The following is a 19,226-nucleotide window of genomic DNA, read 5'->3' on the forward strand; positions in this document are numbered from 1 at the left end:
CAGAGAAGCCCTGACCCTGGGTCGCACAGCTGTGCGCTTGGCCAGGACCCAGAGGAGGGGAGAGCAGGTCGAGCCACCCCATGGGGCTTTTCCTGACAGCTCCCATGGGTGGCTCTCACAGGGCCCTGCCTCTGAACCCGGCCACGCACCTGAGGGATCGCTGTACCCAGAGCAACTTCCCAGCGGGGCAGTGGCCATCCTGCCACTCCCAGCAGTGACTTCTCATGGGACTTCTGCATTTATTTTCACCCTGAGTCACAGAGAGACTTGGGCGCAAAGGGCCTGCCCGTGGCTAGCAACGGCGGAGGTGCCAGAGAAGTGTCCCACCCTGCCCCATGAGTGCTTGAGGTCAGCGGCCCCATTGCCGATGAAGCGCCTCCCCACGCAGCCCCTTTCCTCAGCCCTCCTCAGGGGCGTCCCTCAGCCCGGCCTATGCCCACGCCAACCAACAGGAGCCCGCCAGGCCTCCAAGGACCCTGTTCTCCCAGGTCGGGCCAAGGTGGGGTGTCCAGTCTGACAGGGGACAGAAAAGAGAAGCCAAGTTCCAAAGGAACAAACCCCGCTGCCCAGGTGCTGAGCAGCATGGAGGGGAGAAAACAATTACAGGCGGGTGAATGAGCGGGGGTCACCTCCTGGCTTTCCTGCAGCAAGAGGTGTCCTGTGGGCAGCGGGGTCCTGGGAGTGAGCGGTGGGGACTGCTAGCATCACACCGTCCCCTCGAGTTTCTAGAGGCTTCATGCTGGACACAGGAGGGCAAGGACATGTTGTCCACCCTGCAGGTGGGAGAGGTGACGTCACTCATAGGAGGGGGTCGTAGAGCGGGTGGAACTCCAGAGTCCACCCACCTATAATTGCTTTTTCCCCTCTGTGCTGCTCAGCACCTGGGCAGCAGGGTTGGTCTGTTTGGGACCTGGCTTCTGTTTTTGGTCTCCCATCAGGCTGGGGCATCCCCAGGGGCATGCACTGTGTGCCCATCAGAAGGGCTGGGAGTAGGGGTGCTGCGGTCAGTCCAGAAACCTTCTGTCACTCTGGTCGCATCTGGCCATCATTTTGGTCTGAGGAGAGTCCACCTCTCAGAACGTCCTGGCCCAGGGAGCAGGCCTGTGGCCACAAGACTCTAGTCCTGACCCGAGTCAGGCCAGAGAGCTTGGTCACCCGGAACCAAGTCACAATGGGGCTGGGTGCCCACCTCCAATATGGTTCTCTTTGGTGATGGGGAGGAGCCCCAGGCACACAACCGGGTCATTGCCCAGGGCCCAGGTCTCCTTCCCAGGGTGGGTACACCCTGTCCTGGCCCCTGGGGTTCGGGGAGCCAGAGGGCTGTGCTCGGCTGTGCCCGAGGGGCAGAATTAGCTCTCCACTCTCACTCTCCAAGCTCTCCAAGCAGCCAAACCATCTCGGGGAGGAACCAGGATGGGCCTCCTGGGAACCTGCCCAAGGCTTTCTCCCTGGTTCCTCTGGGAAAAGATCCAGAAAAAGACGAAAAGTGTCCAATCAGAGAGGGAGGGGGTAGGGTGGGACCAAGCCCTGGGGCTCTGAGCAGCCCCAAGGCCCCACCGAGGCCAAGACCGCGACTTTGTTCCCCGTGGGCCCTGGGGAGGTCTGGTGGGGCCTGCGCCCTCTCAGACCCCCAGGGTCCTCTCTGCATTCCGGGCCTGCAGGCCAGACGCAACTTCATGGAGACCTCAGGCGTCGAGTCCTCTCCAGAGGGTTGCCCTGTAGTCAGGCCGTGAGCACAGAGATCTCTGTCACTCAGGAATGCTCAATAAAGTCGGGGCTCCACAAATGTGACCCCCACCCTTTCTTCCTCCTCTATCCCTGCTCCCTGAGTTGAGTCTGCCCCCAGCAGATCTCCTGGGAGCGACAGTGACAGGCCCCGCCTGTGGGCCGGGCAGCACCGAGCCCAGGGGCCCACCCTGGTGGCCTGATGTGCCCAAGCAAGGTGATGCGTGGACACTCCGGGCCTGACCTCAGCAGGCTGGCAAGGGTGCCAGGAAGACCCCTTTAGTGCCTTTCTCCCCTGCTCTCCCACAGTTTGGTGGCACTTGTCCTCAAGGACCAAAATGAAGGTGATGCAGTAGGCAAGGGGGCTTGTGGGTCAGGTGGAGCCGGGTTCAAATTCTGGCCCTGGCTCTCACCAGCCCCATAGGCCCGGGCATGCAACTTCCCTGCCATGAGCCTTTTCTCACCTGCAAAATGGTCTTTCTAACACCCCCTTAAAAAAAAAAAGGTCAGTGCCTCGTTGGCCCTCTGCTCACACCTGGTGTGGGCCCCTGGGAGGCCGCCATGTCACCCCAGGGCAGCCTCATCTGCCTCCTCGACCTGCTGCCTGCATTTCGGTTTTTTCTTCTGCTCTTCTGCTGCGGACGTCTCCTGCTGTGCGACAGACTGTACTGGAGTTCCGAACTGCTGAGCACTCCTCCTGGGGGACCGCGTGCCCAGCTGCATCCACGGCGGCCTTGACCGCACCACCTGCTCTGGTCAATGAAATGCAAGAGAAGTGACTCCTTGTTTCCAGGCAGAAACTCTCAGAGTCCATGTGTGGGTGGCCAGGTGAGTCCACCTCTGCCACGGGAGGACATCGTCCACCCCCGCGGAGGCCTCTCTGTCAGCCGGGGTCCCAGGGTGGAGATGACACAGAGCAGAGTGGCAGCCACCCTCCCAGGGCAGGAGGCATGAGACCTGGGGGTCATAACCTGGCTGAAGACACCTTGTGGCTTTTGAAAGCCCTCAAAGGGGTTCCCAAGAGCCGTTTTTCAGTCTTCAGCGGCTGCTGGGGACTGTGGGCAATCACAGGGAAGTGATACGCCTCGGGACGTGGCGGTCCTCGGGAGGTGCGCAGTAAACAGGGGACATAATCAGGACTTGGCATTCCTGCACGCGGACCAGGCTGACCATCATCCAGGCTGTGAGGCTGATCCTCCTCGAATGTGGGTGGCACGTATCTGCAGGCTTTAAGCAACGCTCGGGGAAGGAAGTTCCTCCATTGAATCTGTGGCCTTCTTGCTGCCTGCTCCCCTCCCCGAACCCCTCTTCCTCCCACAAGACAGAGGCTACTTGGATGAGATTCCATGGTCTACCTGTGCCCTGTGCCCAAGGTCAGGTTCATTACCTGCTGCAGGAGTGGAGAATGCATCCTAGAGAAGCCAGGGGCCTCTCTCCCCACTTCTCCTAGTGGCCGAGCCCGTGTCAGTCTCCTCGGCCACTCCAGGCCCGTCCCTCCTCCTTTGTTGTTTCCCTTCTATCCCTTGCACTTAAATCCAGCAGGGGGGCCCAGAGCACCCCCTTAGCGCTGGCCTTGTGGTGCTGGTGGTCTTCGGAGTTTTGGCTTCTTGATAACATTCCCTCCCAGCACCCAGCACATGCTAGGTGGATAGTGGGCGCTCGGTAAAGACTGGGTCTGCCCTCCCAAGCCGACGGCTTCGTGGCTGGTGGGGCTGTGGCAGGGTGGAGAGGGGGCTATTCAGGGAAGTGGGTGGGGAGCAAAGTGTCCCCCAACCCACGGCTGTTGGGAGGGGCCTGACCGAGTCAGCAAGGACCATGGGTACCCAGGTCCGGGCTCCGACATCTCTCCTGAGCTCTTTCTTGCCCATTTCACTCCTGGTAGCTGGGACCACACACAGACCAATTCTCTCTCAAAGAATGGGGTTTTGTGGTTGGGATGGGTCCCCTTCCCTCTGCCCACCAAGGACTAGGGGGCCAAGGATTTCAACAAAGGAACTCGCAAAAGCCATCTCTCTTTATTTTTCATTCCTGCCGTTCCATCAGTTTGCAGAAGCTGAGGATGAGTGGGTTCTGGAGGGAAAGGGGGAACATCTGCGCCCAGACCCTCCCAGAAAATAGTCTTTGCACACTGCTGAGGCTGATTAGACTTGAGAAGCAATTTAACAATAAACTCTACAGAATTAGAAATGTACAGAAGTGTCAAGGCGGCTGCTGGCTGGTTTCCTGCCTCCCCACAGGGGTCAGAGTTACGCCTGTCAGTCCTGTGCAAAGACCCTGTGGCTGGCTTAGGGGCAGGCGGATTCTTCCCTGGGAGGGGGCAGTCCCGCTCACCCCGCGGAAGTGGGCCCAGGGGGCCACGGTCCCTGTGGGCTCCGTGGCTTTCGAGCGTGCCTGTCCCGCCTTTATGTCCGCCCTTTGAAAGTGTTCATGCAGGTGTAGGTTCCTGAGAATTTGTGGATCTCCTCCAGGGCAGCCTGCGGGAGGATGCTGGGGGCGGGGAGGAGGGAAGAAAGAAAAGATGGTCAGTGGGGTGGGGGACCAGCCTCTGGGTCACTAGTGGCTGCCCAGAGGGCGTAGTAGAGGGATGCCCACATGCCACCCCTGCCCACCCCTCCGTGGAGGAAGTGCTTTCGAGTAAGTGGATAAATGACTGTTGACAAGGCAAAGGGTGGGCGGGAAAAATAAACTGTCAAAGCCACATTCTTTGCATTTTAGGGCCCACAGGTAGCTCAGAGATCAGTGAACTCCAAATGCCACTTATTCAACAAATATTTACTGTGTGGGGCTGAGCACTTAGGTTCTGGGCGTCACCTCCTCCAGAGACACTTCCCACACTCACGCCCAGGCCTCTCCTTGGGCTCCCCATAGTCCACTGCCTCCCCACCAAGCCCCGGTGTTGTCCTCACTGTTTATTGTCAAGCCCATGCGGGACCTTGTGGCAGATATGTCACCTCTGATTCTGGTCCCTAGCACAGGGCCCGGCATGAGAGGGACTCAGTCCATTTGTTGAATCAAATTGAAGGGCCCTGGTCCACACTAGGTGCAAGATGGGAAAGGCCTCCTTCCAGTGAGGGCAATCTGGAAGGCTTCCTGGAGGTGGTGGCAATGGTGTTGAGACTGTAAAGCTTTCTCTTGGGGTAGGTGAAGAGAGGGTGTGATGTAGGGATTGGGGAGGAGGGTGGCCTCTGCTCCCTGTGGGAAAGTTGCAGGGGATAGAACAGAAAATGTCAGCTGGAAGCTTCCTGTAAGAGTGCTGAGATGTTCCAGACAAACCAGCTTTTTTCTAGAATGTCGGAAAGTCTTCTAACCAGCTCCATGAGGTGGAGGTGGTGGCCTGGCTTTGGTGAGAGCCCGAGTTCCTGCTCTCCTGGGGACTCATGGAGGTAGCCGAGGAGCACCTCAGAGCACCCGTAAGTATGGACCGGGGGAGGCCGCACTGTACCCTCAGACGCCCCCCACCCCGCCCCACTCACCGTGCCCTGCTCTGTGTCTCTGAAAGGGCTTTGAGTTTGGAGAAAAGACTGGTTAGTGTGTCCCCTCCCTTAGGAGGTTTCTGTGTCCACAGTTGGAGCCCTGGTGACATGCACCAGAGGGGAAGCTGGCTTCCTGGGAGTTGATATCTGGTAAAGGCACTGGGGTGTTCACTCCCTGAAAAGGCCTTCCGGATCAGAGGGGTTCAGCCAGCCGGGGGTGGGGCTGGAGATGGCTGGGGATCCAAAGGAGCCAGCAGTCCAACTGTGCGTGGGTGGGATGGAGTGCTCCCTTTGGTATGGGACTCCGATGGAAAGGGTTTGCTGTCCCAGGTCGGGAAAGTTCTAAATAATGTGATTCTGGGCAACTTCTGGAGGAAGACCACCTCCTCCCATAAGCCTACTCCCCCGGGGCTCTGTCCTGGTGGATCCCACCCGACCAGCACTGGGACCTGTCCGTGAATCCTGAGCCTTTGGCATCAACAGCGCTGCCTTCCCCATTGGGTGAAATCTCCTGGACCCTGGGGCCGACTGTTGGTCTGGAGCAGTGGTTCTCAAAGTGTGGCCCAGGACCCCGTGGGATGCCTACGATCCCTTCACTGGCCTGCAAGGTCCAACTACTTTTATAACAACACTAAGATGTCATTTGCCTTCTCCTTCTCTCACGAGTATGCGCTTGAGTGTTCCAGAGGCTACACGGATTAAAGGATGTGTCACGTCACAACAGATTAAAATCAGAAGCAGGCATAAGAATCCAGTTGTCTTCAATTATGTTAGACAATTCAGAGCTTTGCCAAAAAAAAAAAAAAAAGTAAAACAATGCCATTCTTCTCACTACAGTCTTTTCTCTTTTTTGAAAATTTGCTGACTCTCCATAAAAAATCATTTATGTTGACAGGTTTTTATTGTTATTTATAAATAAATAATAGTGTAAATATAAACACATGTCTAAATCTTGTAAAATTTCTTCTCCGTGTTCATGTCTAATTCAGTGAACTAAAGCTCTTTGGGTACCTCGATAATTTTTAAGGTTGTAAAGGGGTCCTGAGATCAGCACATTTGAGAACCGCTGCCCCAAATTAAGGTCAGAAACCCTTGGCACGCAAGCCACCACTGTCGCCTTCACGACCACAGCAGACACGACTAATTGATGGCGTGTGTGCGAGGCGTCTTCTGCGGGAGAAGGGGCAGTGGCTGGCTGGGGCCTTGCCCTGGGAGCTCTCCCTGGCCCCATACCTTTTCAAGATAATGAGGGCGTGCATGGTCCAGGGGAGCAGGAGGAGCGCCTGATTGAGCTGTACAGCCTCCACTGTCCTCCGGGCCACCGTCTCAGGCTTCAGAGGCGGGAAGAGGTTGGGGAACCTGAAGGCAGGAAGAGACTCCGTGGGTTTCTCCGGGAGACGCAGGTGCTTCTGCCACAAGCCTCCACGGCTGACAGGTCTGGGCCATCCCTTTGGCGTCTCCCTGAGACTGGGAGACTTGAGACCTGTCTGGGATCTTCGCCCTCTTCCTCCCTCCGCCCACAGGTGTGTCAGGATACCCTCACTCCCTCACTCTGCCCACTGAGCCTCCAGGGCTCCATCGCTTCCCACGCTCCCTGTGCTCTAGAGCCCCGCTCACCTGTGTTGCCTGGGGAGGGGGGAGTGGCAATGCCTGCCGCCTGGCCCCTCCCTTTCCCCTTCTCACTCTGCTCCAGCTGCTGCAGCCAACCCTTTGGTTCCTGCCACTTAAGCTCTTTCCTGTCTCGGGGTCTTTTACCAGCTGGCCCACCGGCCTGGCTCCTCCCTCCCAGCTCCTGCTCAGGGAGGCGTCTCAGCTCGTCCACTCACATGGGCCTCTAGTCTCGTCCCCCTGCTAATTTGCTTCACTGCACTTACGTCCAGAATGGCCTTGCCTGTTTGCCTGTGTCCTTGTCAGTGGTCTCTCTGCTCCTCAGACTGAGCTCCACAAGGGCAGAGGCCCGGTGGGTTTGCTGTGGCGTATTCCCCGTGGGCTGGGTCTGGCACATAACAGGAGCTCCAAAAAAGCTCGCTGAGCCCTGACCACTGTGGCTCAGTGGATTGGGTATTATCCCACAAAGTAAAAGGTTACCAGTTCAATTCCCGGTCAGGGCACATGCCTGGGTTTTGGATTCAGTCCCTGGGGCGCATACAAGAGGCAAGTGGTCGAGGTTTTCTCTCCCTTTCTGTTTCCCTCCTTTCCCCACTCTCTAAAAATAAATAAATAAATTCTTAAAAAAAAATGCTTGCTGAATGAGTGGCTGTGCCCCTGCTCATCCCGTCTGGAAGCGGGGCCTCTGCGGAGAACGATCGCCCTTCTCTGCCCAGCCTGCTATTCACTCGCTCACTGGTTCACTGAGACTTTTACAGAGTGCTTTCCCTGGGGTCGGCAGACGAACACAGGACGGAATAAGCAGCATCAGGGGCTTCTCATGTCTGTTCACAGGCATCTCACCTGAGACCCATAGAATGATGCCGCTCCCCGAGTGCCCAGCCTCTGCTAAGTGTGCACCGGGTATCACTCACTCCAGTTTACAGAAGAGGAAACTGAGGCTCTAGGGTGTGGGTGGGGGATGAGAGATTCAAACCAGGCCTGCGCAGAGCCCTAGGCTCTGGCCCCACCCTCACGCGCTGCCTGTCCCACCCCTCTGGGGCCTGTAGGCACAGCTCAGAGGCTGCTGGCTCTGACCTCCTTCCCACAAAGAGCTTGTGAGCTGCTCTGGCACCAGAAGGATTAAGGGTGGTGAGTCGCCTGGGTCTGGAGCCACCCTGAGCGAAGGACAACTCTCCTGCCCCCTACGCCCACGGAGTTGGCCTCAGAGAGTCTACGGACCTCAGCCCCCGCCCTGGGCTTCCTTTGCTGTCACAACATGCCGCTGAGGTCCCAGGAGCCTGCAGTCCAGAAGGAAGGCCAGCCTCCAGGGTCCCATGGGCCTGAGCGTGTTGAGGCAGCTCACTGGTGTGGGAACCCTACAGACCCGCAGACAGGCTGCTTTTCCAGTCCTGCTACTGGGGGAGGGAAGGCAAGGGCCGGGGGCAAGACTGCAGGAGAACCTGAGCAAGGGGCCCCATTCTCCTTTCTCTCCACGGTGGGTGGGAGGGCTATCTGGGAATATTCACTCCCAGGAGGCGGCGCAGACTCTGGGGAAAGCACACTCAGCCAACTTCCATCTGTGTGGCCTTGGGCCAGTCACTTTGAGTCTCTGAGCCTCAGCTCCCCGTCTGTGAAATGGGGACACGAGCTCTTTCACGGGGGTGCTGGGGCCAAATGCCGCAGAGTTTGTAGAGCGTCTGGTGAGGGTGGAACACGAAGGTCAGAATAACAGCCATGAATGAATAACAGCACCCAACTGTACGGCCACTGTTGCCGGGAAACCCGTCAATTTTGCCCTAAACATCTGTCTCCTGCCCTCCACCCTGGGAAGCTGCTAAGCCTGGCTGGGGAGGAAGCCAATGCTTTTCTCCTTTTTCTCTTTTTTTTGGGAAGTGGGAGTTGGTTAGGCACTAGTCAACACCAAGCACCCTTTTACTAGTCTTCTCCCAAGCCCTCGGGGCTTCCTGCTCGACAGGTGAGCAACCTTCCTCTCGCAGGGGTGTCCAACCTGCAGCCCTCGGGCCACGTGCAGCCCAGGACGGCCGTGAATGCGACCCAACACAAAATCGTAAATTTACTTAAAATATTACTAGATTTTTTTTTGTGATGATGTGTTGCAATGTAGTTACGAGATTTTTTTTGTGATGACGTGTGGCCCAAGACAACTCGTCTTCTTCTAGTATGGCGCAGAGATGCCAAAAGGTTGGACACCCCTACTGGAACTTACTGCTGGCCAGGCAGGCTAATTATTCACTCACAGGGGCATCGAACCTGAGAAGAAGGGGGCACTCTTATCAACCCCTTCTCAGAGATGAGGAAACCGAGGCACAGAAAAGTGACTTGCCCAAGGTGACAGGGACAGTTTGGGCCCACACTCACAACCGTGGAAAAATGACTTGAGGAAAATCTCGAATTTCCTCCTTAAAGTTCTGGGAGGCAGGATCTGCCAGTGTCCCGCCCACTTCTGTGCCCAGGCACCCTATTAAAACCAAGATTGCCACTGCTGCATTTCCATCCCATGTGCACTCACTGAGCACTTGCTGTATGCCCCGACGAAAAGAAACCAACCCAAGACCTCCTGGGCAGGGGGAGCCAACTCAAAACATTACCAGTCATTAATCCAGCCTCCTCTAAATTCAGAATCTATGATAATTTGCATGCAAGTCGGGTGGAGACGTGCAGTTCTGTGACAAACGGAAGGGACAGTCTGCCAGCAAGATTAATAACAGACGCATTTATGAAGATGTTTCTCATTAGTAAGAATAACAAAGGCAGGGGCTCGTTACTGAGCCCCGAGTGTGCCCCGGGCTTTGCTCTAGGTGTTGCCCGTGTTGTTTTTCATTCTCCCAATGCCCCCATGAAGAGCATCGTGTTTCCGCCGTTTTGCAGATGAGCGGAGTAAAGCTCAGAGAGGTAACAAAACTGGCACAGGATTTCCCGGCTGCACACAGGTGAGGGGTGACCAAAACCAGGTGTTCTGATTCTCGATCACCAAAACCACACCCGGCCACCACCGCAACGCTGGGCTGCGTGACTCCCCCACGGCACGCACGCGCCGAGTGCCTGTAACTTGCTACAACAAAGGGCATAAACCTTGAGTGTACAGTGGGGCTAATTTTTACCCAAGTAACCAGTACCAGGAAGAGAGGACGTTTCTAAAAGCCTGGAAAGTTCTCTTGCGCTCCCTTGCGGGCTTACCCCACCCCTCCAGGGGCGGCCGGGTTCCCACTTCTGTCGCCAGGGCCCCGTTCTGTCTGTTCTAGAACTTCATACAAATGGAATCGCACAGAATGGACCCTATTGTCTCTGGCTTCTGTTGCTCAATGTAGTGCTTCTGAGACTCACACACGGATCAGCACTCTGCTGTCTTCTGACAGCGGGTGGTATTCCACTGCACGCAATGGTGCTTTGGAAATGCTCTCTGCCCTGGACGTGGGGCCCTAGACCTCTGTAGCATCCCACCATCTTGCAGGTGCAGAATCAGGTGCCAGACCTCAAAGCCAAAGAGAAAGGGCTCCAGGTTACCCGTCTGTCTGTGCTCTCTCTGTGTGCACTGAACTTCCCACCTCGTCCAGTCTGCTGGTGGGAGTGGCTCGGGAAGGCGGTCCCCGGCTCACTGACCTGACCCTCATGCCCTGGAACATCTCGGTGCTGGTGTGGAAGGGCAGCACGGTGGTGGCGCTGACGCCCGGACAGTCCAGCAGCCCCAGGGTCAGGCTCTCCATGAAGGCGAAGGCCGAGGCCTTGGACGTGCAGTAGTCGATGGCGCCAGGGATGGCGGACAGGGCCAGCACGGAGTTGAGACACACGATGTGGCCGTTCTGCAGCTCCAGCATGCGAGGCAGGAAGGCCTTGGTGGTCTGAGGGTGGGTGGGGAGGTCAGTGGGGAGCAGCCGTGCCCCTAAAACCCCTCGCCCCCGCGTCTCAGGGAGAACAGACCACTCTGCACACACGCACAACCCCAGACGATGGAGCCTTTCTGGGTCAGGCGGGGGCTGAGGGCTGCCTGCTGCAGGAAGTCCACCCAGTCACTCCTCTTGTCCTTGGACATCCCTCCCGGCCTGACCCCAAGCCCTGGTGAGCCTCTCCTCGCTCCCTTACGGCACCCAGGCCACCTGGAAGGAAGGAACACGTCAATGTTCCCAGCCCAGGGTTGGGTCTGCCTGGAGGAGTCCTCACCCAGAACTGGCCCAGGGTGTTGATGTGCTGGGACTTGAGGAGGGCGTCGTCGTCGCTGTCCATCAAGCTCTTCCCGTGGACCACGGCAGCGTTGTTCACCAGGATGGTGATGTCGCCCACCTGCAGGGGACACGGGCCGCAGGCTCCATTAGGGCAGCCCCAGGGGCCTGCGCCCTACAGGGGTGGGACCCTGTCATGTGACCTGGGGCCACATCACCCTTCTGAGCAGCAGCCGTGGTTTGTAAGGTGGAGCTAATGAGCGTACCAGCGTTGTTCTGAGGATCAGAAATCATTTATGGCACATACTGCACCTGGCACAGGGCACATTTGTAATAAATGAGGTTATTGTCACGTAAAAACTGTTGACATTCGCCATGTGCTTATCAAGGCGGTTTCTGCTCTCCTGGAGCTCACCGACACACTCAGTCTACACAGATGGCTGGAGTCAGCGGCAGGGTTTCCCAGACGGACACGGGACATCGCCCACCCCCACACCGGCCCCAGGGCCCAGGAGAGAGACTCACAAGGTCTAAATTCCAAAGGGGACAAGAGATGATCACTTCTGTCATGAAATCAACCCACACACCCAACCCCTGCCCCTGCCGCCCCGCATCGCACACACACATGCACACACACAGCGTGGGCCAGCTTCACGGGAGGGCCCCTGGAGACACTCTGGAAACAGCCGCCCTGCCACCAGCAACGCTGTGTCCCAGGCCACACGAGAAGGTTCTCTTGGGCTGGCATTCTCTGGGTCCCGCTGAGCTGAGGATAGACCCTCCCAGGCTGCTTACCTTCTCCCGGACAGCTTTGGCCGTCTGGTATACCTCCTCCCGGTTGCCCACGTCACAGATAAAGTAGTGGCACTCGGTGCCCATCTGCCGAATCTCCTCTGTCGTCTCCTTCAGGCATTTCTCGGTCCGGCCCCAGAGAACGATCTGGAAGGAAGGAATAGCAGCACTGAGCAAGCCGATTCCATCCAGAGAGAGTACTCAAAGCAAATGAACAATATGATTTCTTAAAGGGATCCAGCCTACTCTGAAGTGAACCCACAGTTTCTGAGCCCATTTCTGACCGATCCACTGAGGGTTATTTACAAGTCTTACACGTTCCTTCCAGCAGGACGCCTCCTCCCAGCCCAGTTCCAGTTATCTTGCATAGTTAGAGGCAATAGCCGGGCTCTTTCCGTAGGATGTTCCAGAAGGTTCTCAGTTAGGAACAACCTGGCTTTCTCACCAATTAGGTCTAGAGCCGGGTTTAGGATGCCAGCCGTGAGATGGCACTGGGAGGCTCGGGCCATGAGGCGCGCAGAGGGTAAGCCCAGCCTTCACCCAGCCGTGATTACACTCTGTCACACTCGGTCACACTCAGTCACACGCGGAAGGAGGGCCAGGAAGACAGGCAGCCAGGCTCCCACTGAGGAGGAAACTGCCTCACCCCTCAGTTAATAAACCCAGGACTCATTACACCAGGAGGTGACCCTGGTAGGACCCAAAAATGGGTTCTTAAAAGGGTTGGACAAATTTGTGAATGGCCGGCCACAAAGGCTCAGCAGAGAAGCCCAGCTATTTCTCAACCTTGACCTACACGAGAATGACACAGCTCCTGACGTGGCCTGGGGTCCAGAGAGGCCCCTGTTGGTAAAAGGGTTGAAGGCAGTGGGACTAAGAACCCCAACTGAGACTCAGCTTCATGGGTGCAGAGGGAGGGAAGGCCAGGGCTGGAGACAAGCAGAGAGGGAAGAGAGGAGAGGCTCCTTGGGTCTCTGTTTTTGTTCCTTCTGTTGCTCTTTAAAATTATCAGTGAAACACCTCCTTTAAAAATAAAACCCGACATGGAAACCCCGACGTATGGAAGCGACACAAGGAATAAATTACCGGTCCAAGTCCGTATTCTCTTACTTTGAAAGCAACTAGAAAGAACGGAAAGGCTGTGTTGGGGAGGCAGGCCCCTTCGAGTGGGCGTTAAGATGGAGGGCCAATGACATTGGGCCAGAATGCAGCTGGTTTCTGTATTTTGCTCTGTGACAAAGGTAGAGCGAAATCACACTGATTAGCAGTCGTTGGTAGTAAGAGTTTACCCACTGTTGACCTCGAAATCTCAGAAGTTTCCCTCAAGCATCCCGGGGCCCCAATGGGTGGGGCTCGTAGAGTCACACAAAGGTGCTGTGGTCTCCAGTGAATTTCAGTTTTTTATTAGAAGTCTTACACATGGCTTCTTTTTGAAGTAGTTTCAAAAAGAAAGTAAAAGCGTTTTCTCAGCCGCTGAGACAACTCTGGGAAAGTGCAGTTGGAAAACCCACCTGGTCCAGCCACTTGGTTCATTTTAATTACAGTCTTGACCCACAGGACGGGTTATGGAGAGGACGCCCTCAGGGCCTCTCCTTGACCCAGAAGCCCATCCAGGGCAAACGAACTGCAATTAGACAGGCTCCGAGAGACCCTTTCTTGTCTGTGGAACTGAAAACAGACCTAGGACATGCTCCTCCAGGAGCGGCTGGGGAGGCACCTCATGGGGAAGATTAGACACAGCATCTGTTCTAGGAAGGCGGTTCAGTGTCAGCCTGCTCCTCTGCACCCCGGTTTCCTTCCATCTTTCCTTGTCACCCCATCTGTCTGTCCATCCATCCTTTCTTCCATCTGTCCATCCTTCATCCCTCATTCCTTTCTTCTACCCACCCCACCCCATCATCCATCCATCCACATCCATCCATATCCATCCACATCCATCCATATCGATCTATATCCATCATCCATCCATCTGTATCCATCCATCACCCATCCATCCACATCCACCCATATCCACCTTATCCTCTGAGTATATCTGAGTGAGCTGAAGGTAATCTTTGGCCTCCTTTCTCCTGCTCTGGTCCCTGCCTAACCCCATCCCACCTTCAACTCAGAAGGGAAGCAGGACCCTGGGGCTTGTACAGCTCCCTTGGGTCTGGTGAGGAAGGGGACTCTGGGGACTCTGAGAGTTTTCGGGCAAGTTGACAGAGGGGCGAAGCTTACAGTAGGGGGCTTGTTGGAAGGTGCATGGGCCCAGAGGCCTGGGAGCACAAATGTCACCTCAGAGGGTCTGGGGCAGCAGCCCAGATGGGTGCCCTTCATTCTGGGCATGTTGGGTTCTTCTTGGCACAAACAGGTGTGCGTGGGGTTCCAGCAAAGGCAGCACTTACGGTCCAGGGGCTGTGGGGCCAGAGTAATTTTTCCCAGACCCCCAAGTTCCCAGGTACAGCAAGGAGGGCAGGGGTCTCAAGCCCCAGTGTGGTTTGCCCAGGAAATGGGCAGTCAGGGGACCTGAGAGGCCAGCCTCACCTACGTGGCTGGAAGGACAAGCCGAAGAGGGACAAAGGGCTGGGGTGAGGAAGGTGAAGTGAAGCCGCGCCCCTTGATTCCCATGGGTGGGGCCTGCATCCAGGTGGGATCCTGAGGTTTGGCCATTTCCTTTAGAGGCTCTGTGGAGGACGCCCCCGGTGGCTGGGGGACTGGCCACCTCAGACCTCCCTCTGCTCAGAGCCCCACTCTCTGACCCAAACCCATTGGGCTGGGGACCCCGAGGCCCTTGACTCTCGCTTGTTCATTTCTCACCCCGTGACCAGCCAGCCTGTGCTCTTTGTTGGGTGGATGAATGGAAGTTCGGGAGCACAGGCAGGGGGCGGCGTGGGAGGCGGTCAAATGGCCTCTCTAAGGCTGAGGCCGTTCCATCTTCCCTGACAGAGGTGTTCAGGGTCTCGGGACCCTCAACACAGAGTCTACTGAGACCGATGGCCCACAAGACCTGGGGCTCCCCAGAGCTTCAGACTGCCCTGGACACAGGGCGAGGGGTTTTAGTCTCAGATAAAAAGGAGGCTCGGGGTGGGGGGCGCGTGTGGGCCTCACTGTGTCTCTGTGTGCGGCACTGCCTCACACGTGCCCAGGCCCTTGGTGGAGGTGCAGAGTCCCTCCAGGCTGGGCGTGTTCCCCGCTTCGGACCCAGGTGCATATCTGTGGTGGCGGCCAGGGCTGGTCCGTGGCAGGTGGACGGTGAGGCAGCTAAGTGGAGGGAATGGGAACGGCTGGGGCCACTGTGGCTGCTGTCTCTTCCTGGGCCTCTCTTATTCCTCAAGTCCGCCACCCAGGCCCCTCTGGGGACCAGGACACTGGCTGGTAGAGCTCAGCAGGTCCACCAGGTGGCTCCTGCCCAGAATCGCCTGCTGCCGCCCCTGGACAGCTGACAGAGGAGGCCCACCCAGTGCCAGAACGCAGGTGAGCCCCAGGCAGCAGGAGGCAGGCAGGGGTCTGAGAGGAACGTGGGGCGGACAGGCCGGGGAGGGGGCAGATTTATTAGCCCTGGGAACCCAATGTGGCCTCCTCTTAATTAACTCCCATGGCAGGTAGCAGCTGGGGCGGGTCAGCGGCCCAGGATTTACTCTTAAGCTGGGTTTATAAAATAAGGGCTCAGGGTAGCTCAGCACCTCCTGGCCTGCCCTCCCCTCTGGGGCAAATGGTTAGCTTCTGTCCTCCTGAGCCTTGTGACTGGTGCGGAGGAGGTAAGAGGGAGGACAAAGGCCTGTGGCCTCCCAGGGAAGTGAGCCCCGACCTGTGACCTCTGGGGGCGGTGGGCCCACACATGGCCACAGCCGCCCTGCCCAGCCAGGGCCTCCTAGCAGAGGTGTGGCTCCAGCCCTCCCTGCCCCCCCTCCTGCCCCCCAGAGCCATCCTGACAGAGGTGACAGCCAGCTGGAACCCCTGCACGGCTCCCAAGTTGAAGGCTGTTATTGTCCACTTTTGTAGCATATGAAGGCCCATAGTCACTGGGGGGTGGAAGCAGGATTCAAACCCAGAGTCTTTGTCTTCCACAGAAGCACCCTGAACCCTGAGGCACCGTGGGATATTCTGAGCTTTAAGAGTTCTGCGCCTGTGTCACGCGACCCCACCCAGTCTTCCTTAAGCTTCATGCCGCGCCCCGAGCAGGAGACGCGTCCATTTGCTCACCAGAACAGCGCAGAAGGCCCGCTGTGGCCTGGGCGCTGTGCCTGGTGCTAGGGAGCCAACAGAGAACAACGCAGAGCAGACACGGTCCTGCCTCCGGGTGCCACGTCCCAGGGGAGGAAGACCCAAAGGAAAGAGAAAACTGTCGGACACGAATGACCATGAGGCGCACAAAGACTAAACAGGGAACTTCATTTAAATTAGGGGATTTATGGGGTTGCTATATTACATCCTTGTATAAGGAAACTGCAGCTCAGAGAGGCTAAGCAGCTAGTCTGAGGTCACACAGCAGCTGAGTGACAGCTGGGATTTGAACCCAGATTTGACACCATCATTCCCTCTGCCAGCAGGGGAGAAGCCATTTCCTCCCTTCACTCGGTCTCGTGGGAATTGCGTGCACTGAAGCTGGCACCCACTAAGTGTTCGGTAAGTGCTCTCCTCGTGATTTCCCACAGGGAGGAAGAGCCGGGAAAAGCACAGCACAGCCTCTCAGCCTGCCCTCCTCTGCAGCCATTAGAATGATGAGTGTTCACGGCACGGAAATATGCTTGGAGATCTAATGTTCCGGAAAAAAAAGAAGGCGCAGCATTACCTACACAGGATAATCTCACCCCTACAAACTCGACAGGCTGAGGGGGGCCACCATGCTGCACAGGAACAGGGGATGTCTCGGGGTGGGATCGTGGCTGACTGTTGTTTGTTTCCTTATGCTCTCCGTATGAGCAGCGAGGACTCTAAAGGACAAGTGCCATCACTTATGATCCTAAGACGGGAAGGCAGAGCCACGCTTTCCCGGCAGATCAGTCCCGCATAGGCCCACCCTTCACACACAGGAGCCTTGGCACTGCAGGCCCAGCCCCTGCTGCCCCTGCCCCCCGCAGCACCTTTTCGGGGCTGCCATCCAGTGCCCATTGGCATCTCTCTCCCCATTGCTGAGTGAAGGATGGGGGAGCTCCCGGTGCGTGCGCACTCCCACAGTGCACCTGGCCCTGTGTGTGCCGTCAATGCCCTGTTGGGTCTACGTCCTGTCTCTTGGAAGGCAGGGACTAAATCTCGCCGACTGTGGGCTCCCTGTGACCCCATCTCGTGCTCAGCACAAGCTATCTGTCTCTGTGCTAAATGCCAAGTATGCTTGCAGACTCCTACTCATCCTGCAAAACCCTGCTTAAAGGTCCCTTCAGTTCTTAAGCTTTTCAGGCTGCTCCTTCCATCCTCGATACATACAACACTCTACCGTGGCTAACATCTGCCGATCACGTGCTGTAGGTCAGGTGTGGTGCTGAGTACATCCACGTGTGTTCTTCTCTCATCCTCACAATCCCACGTGGTGATGGTTACTCTCTCCCTTTCATGGTGGAGGCTCAGACAGGTAGAATGACTCGCCCAAGGTCATACTGCTCAGCATGAGCAGAGCAGCATGGCTCAGAATTCATGTTCCCTACCGCCAACCCTAACTCTCGTTTGGACCTCCACTGAGCACGGATGCGGGGGGTGCTGGGGCTGTGGGTGAGTCCCCTGCCTCCCCCACGAGTTCACGAAGTCTGTCAGGGAGTGCTGCTCACCTCGTGACCTCCGCACTCAGCACGGGCCAGGCACAGAGTAGCAGCCAGCTAACACTGTCACGTGGCACTGGCCCCCGGAGGCCTCTGGGAACATCTGCTGACCAGAGAGCGGACTCTTCCCCACCCGGCCTCGCCTTCCTCGCCCAGAGGGGCCCACGCGAAGGCCTGGACTTGACGTTCACGGCTGGAGCTCAGCTGCAGAGCACAGCCCCACCAGCGACATGAGCCGCCTGGTCCCCCGAGGAGCATCTGTTTATAATCGGCAGCTCTGGAAAGACCCAAGCCCCTGGGCAGGGCTTTGGCAGGCCAGCTCATGTCCCCTGGGCCCCGTGCTATGGGCCACAGTAGTGCTGCGCTGGCTTCTCAGAAGAAAACACCCACCAGAGACCCCAAACCACGGCAGTGTGGGCGGAGGGTGGACGGTCACAATTTGGAGGGAGCACAGCTCTCATCTGCCCAGCGCCTCCAGCAGGCGATGTTAATAAAAAATCTATCCCTGTGGCCAGATGAGAACAAACAAGCAACCACATCGGAGTGTCAACATCAGGAGTTGGAGCAGGTGCCAGGGAGACGCGGGTGAGTGGATGTGCAGGTGTGGGCAGGTGCTGTTTCAGACACACGTGCAGTGCAAGTTGAATTTTGGGCTTTCCCCCCTTCCCCATCCCTGTCCATTTCCCAAAAGAGAGCCCCGTCTCAAGTGGAGTGGCCCAGAACATGGGCCCGGAGCCGGACCGCCTGGGCTCGGCTCTCTGATCTGCCCCTAACGAGTTACCCGGACTTGGAAAACCTCCTTAGCCGCTCTATAAATTCAAGTTATTAAAGCATCCACTTTGAAGGGTGGTTGGGAGGATGAAAAAGGACGTGATAAAAGTTAGCTATTATTATTGCTATTATTAACCCCAGGAATAAACCTTGCTCCCAGAAGATCCCCCACCCCCCACAAAACTGGAGTCACTGGGCTGCCGGGTGCCTGGGTGACCCCACCGGGGCATCTCTGCTTCTAGACACAGCCTTGACCGGGGCAGAACCACACAGTCCTAGAGACCTCTCCACTCCTATCCTTCTGCCTGACTCGGCACACCCTTCTCCAGATACACCCCCAGCCCAGGAAGGCGGAATCCGGCAGCGCGCTGCAGACCAGTGAGAACACTTCACAGTAGGAGAGGTTTTCTAACCGAGCTCTGGGGCGTCCTGGGGGTTCCAGTGAGGACCCTTAGGGGGTGCCGAGGGCTGGGAGCATGGTACACGGGTCCCAGGACATCCAGTGCACTGGTAGTTTTATTAGATCTCTAGAACAATCATTCTACAAAGGTTCCGTTGCTCTCCAGGGCAGACGCTCGTTTTGTTTTGTTTTGTTCTCCCCCGAAGCTATTTTTTACCAGAACGCCTCTAGCTCTCACCCACTGGGAGTGCCGGCTGCCCCGGCATGCACACCCAGCAAGCCTACCAGCCCCTCTTCCAAAGACAGCCCTTCAGGGTCGGCGACAGTGCTTGGGTACTGTCACCCTGAGACATTTGTGCCTCTCCTCCAGGAGCCAAACCCTCCCTGCCCCTGCATGCACCCTGCTCCTGCCTCGGCCTCGGGGGAGATGACCCATGTTACCCCAGGGAATCAGAGGTGACACAAACTGCCCCGCCTCTCTGATAGACTGCAGTGCCTCCTCGCCTTCCTGCCCCTGCACAGCTGAGCTGCCCACGTGGCAGGCAAGGCTTTCCCACTCGGC

General features: G+C 57.1%; 1 protein-coding gene across 1 annotated transcript in view; it reads right to left on the reverse strand.

Moving 5' to 3' along the window:
* Nucleotides 1-3,721: 3,721 nt before the first annotated feature.
* DHRS3 (dehydrogenase/reductase 3) overlaps nucleotides 3,722-19,226 on the reverse strand; it is a 36,557-nt gene continuing 21,052 nt past the window's right edge. Inside the window, exons 2-6 of the mRNA XM_024554241.4 lie at nucleotides 11,762-11,905; nucleotides 10,968-11,087; nucleotides 10,410-10,648; nucleotides 6,432-6,557; nucleotides 3,722-4,212 (exon numbers count right to left, since the gene is read on the reverse strand). Coding sequence (XP_024410009.1) covers nucleotides 4,128-4,212; nucleotides 6,432-6,557; nucleotides 10,410-10,648; nucleotides 10,968-11,087; nucleotides 11,762-11,905 — 714 coding nt within the window. The 3' untranslated portion in view covers nucleotides 3,722-4,127. The remainder of the gene's footprint in view (nucleotides 4,213-6,431; nucleotides 6,558-10,409; nucleotides 10,649-10,967; nucleotides 11,088-11,761; nucleotides 11,906-19,226) is intronic.

The sequence above is a fragment of the Desmodus rotundus genome, chromosome 3, assembly GCF_022682495.2.
Source record: "Desmodus rotundus isolate HL8 chromosome 3, HLdesRot8A.1, whole genome shotgun sequence".
NCBI classification, from domain to species: Eukaryota; Metazoa; Chordata; class Mammalia; order Chiroptera; family Phyllostomidae; genus Desmodus; species Desmodus rotundus.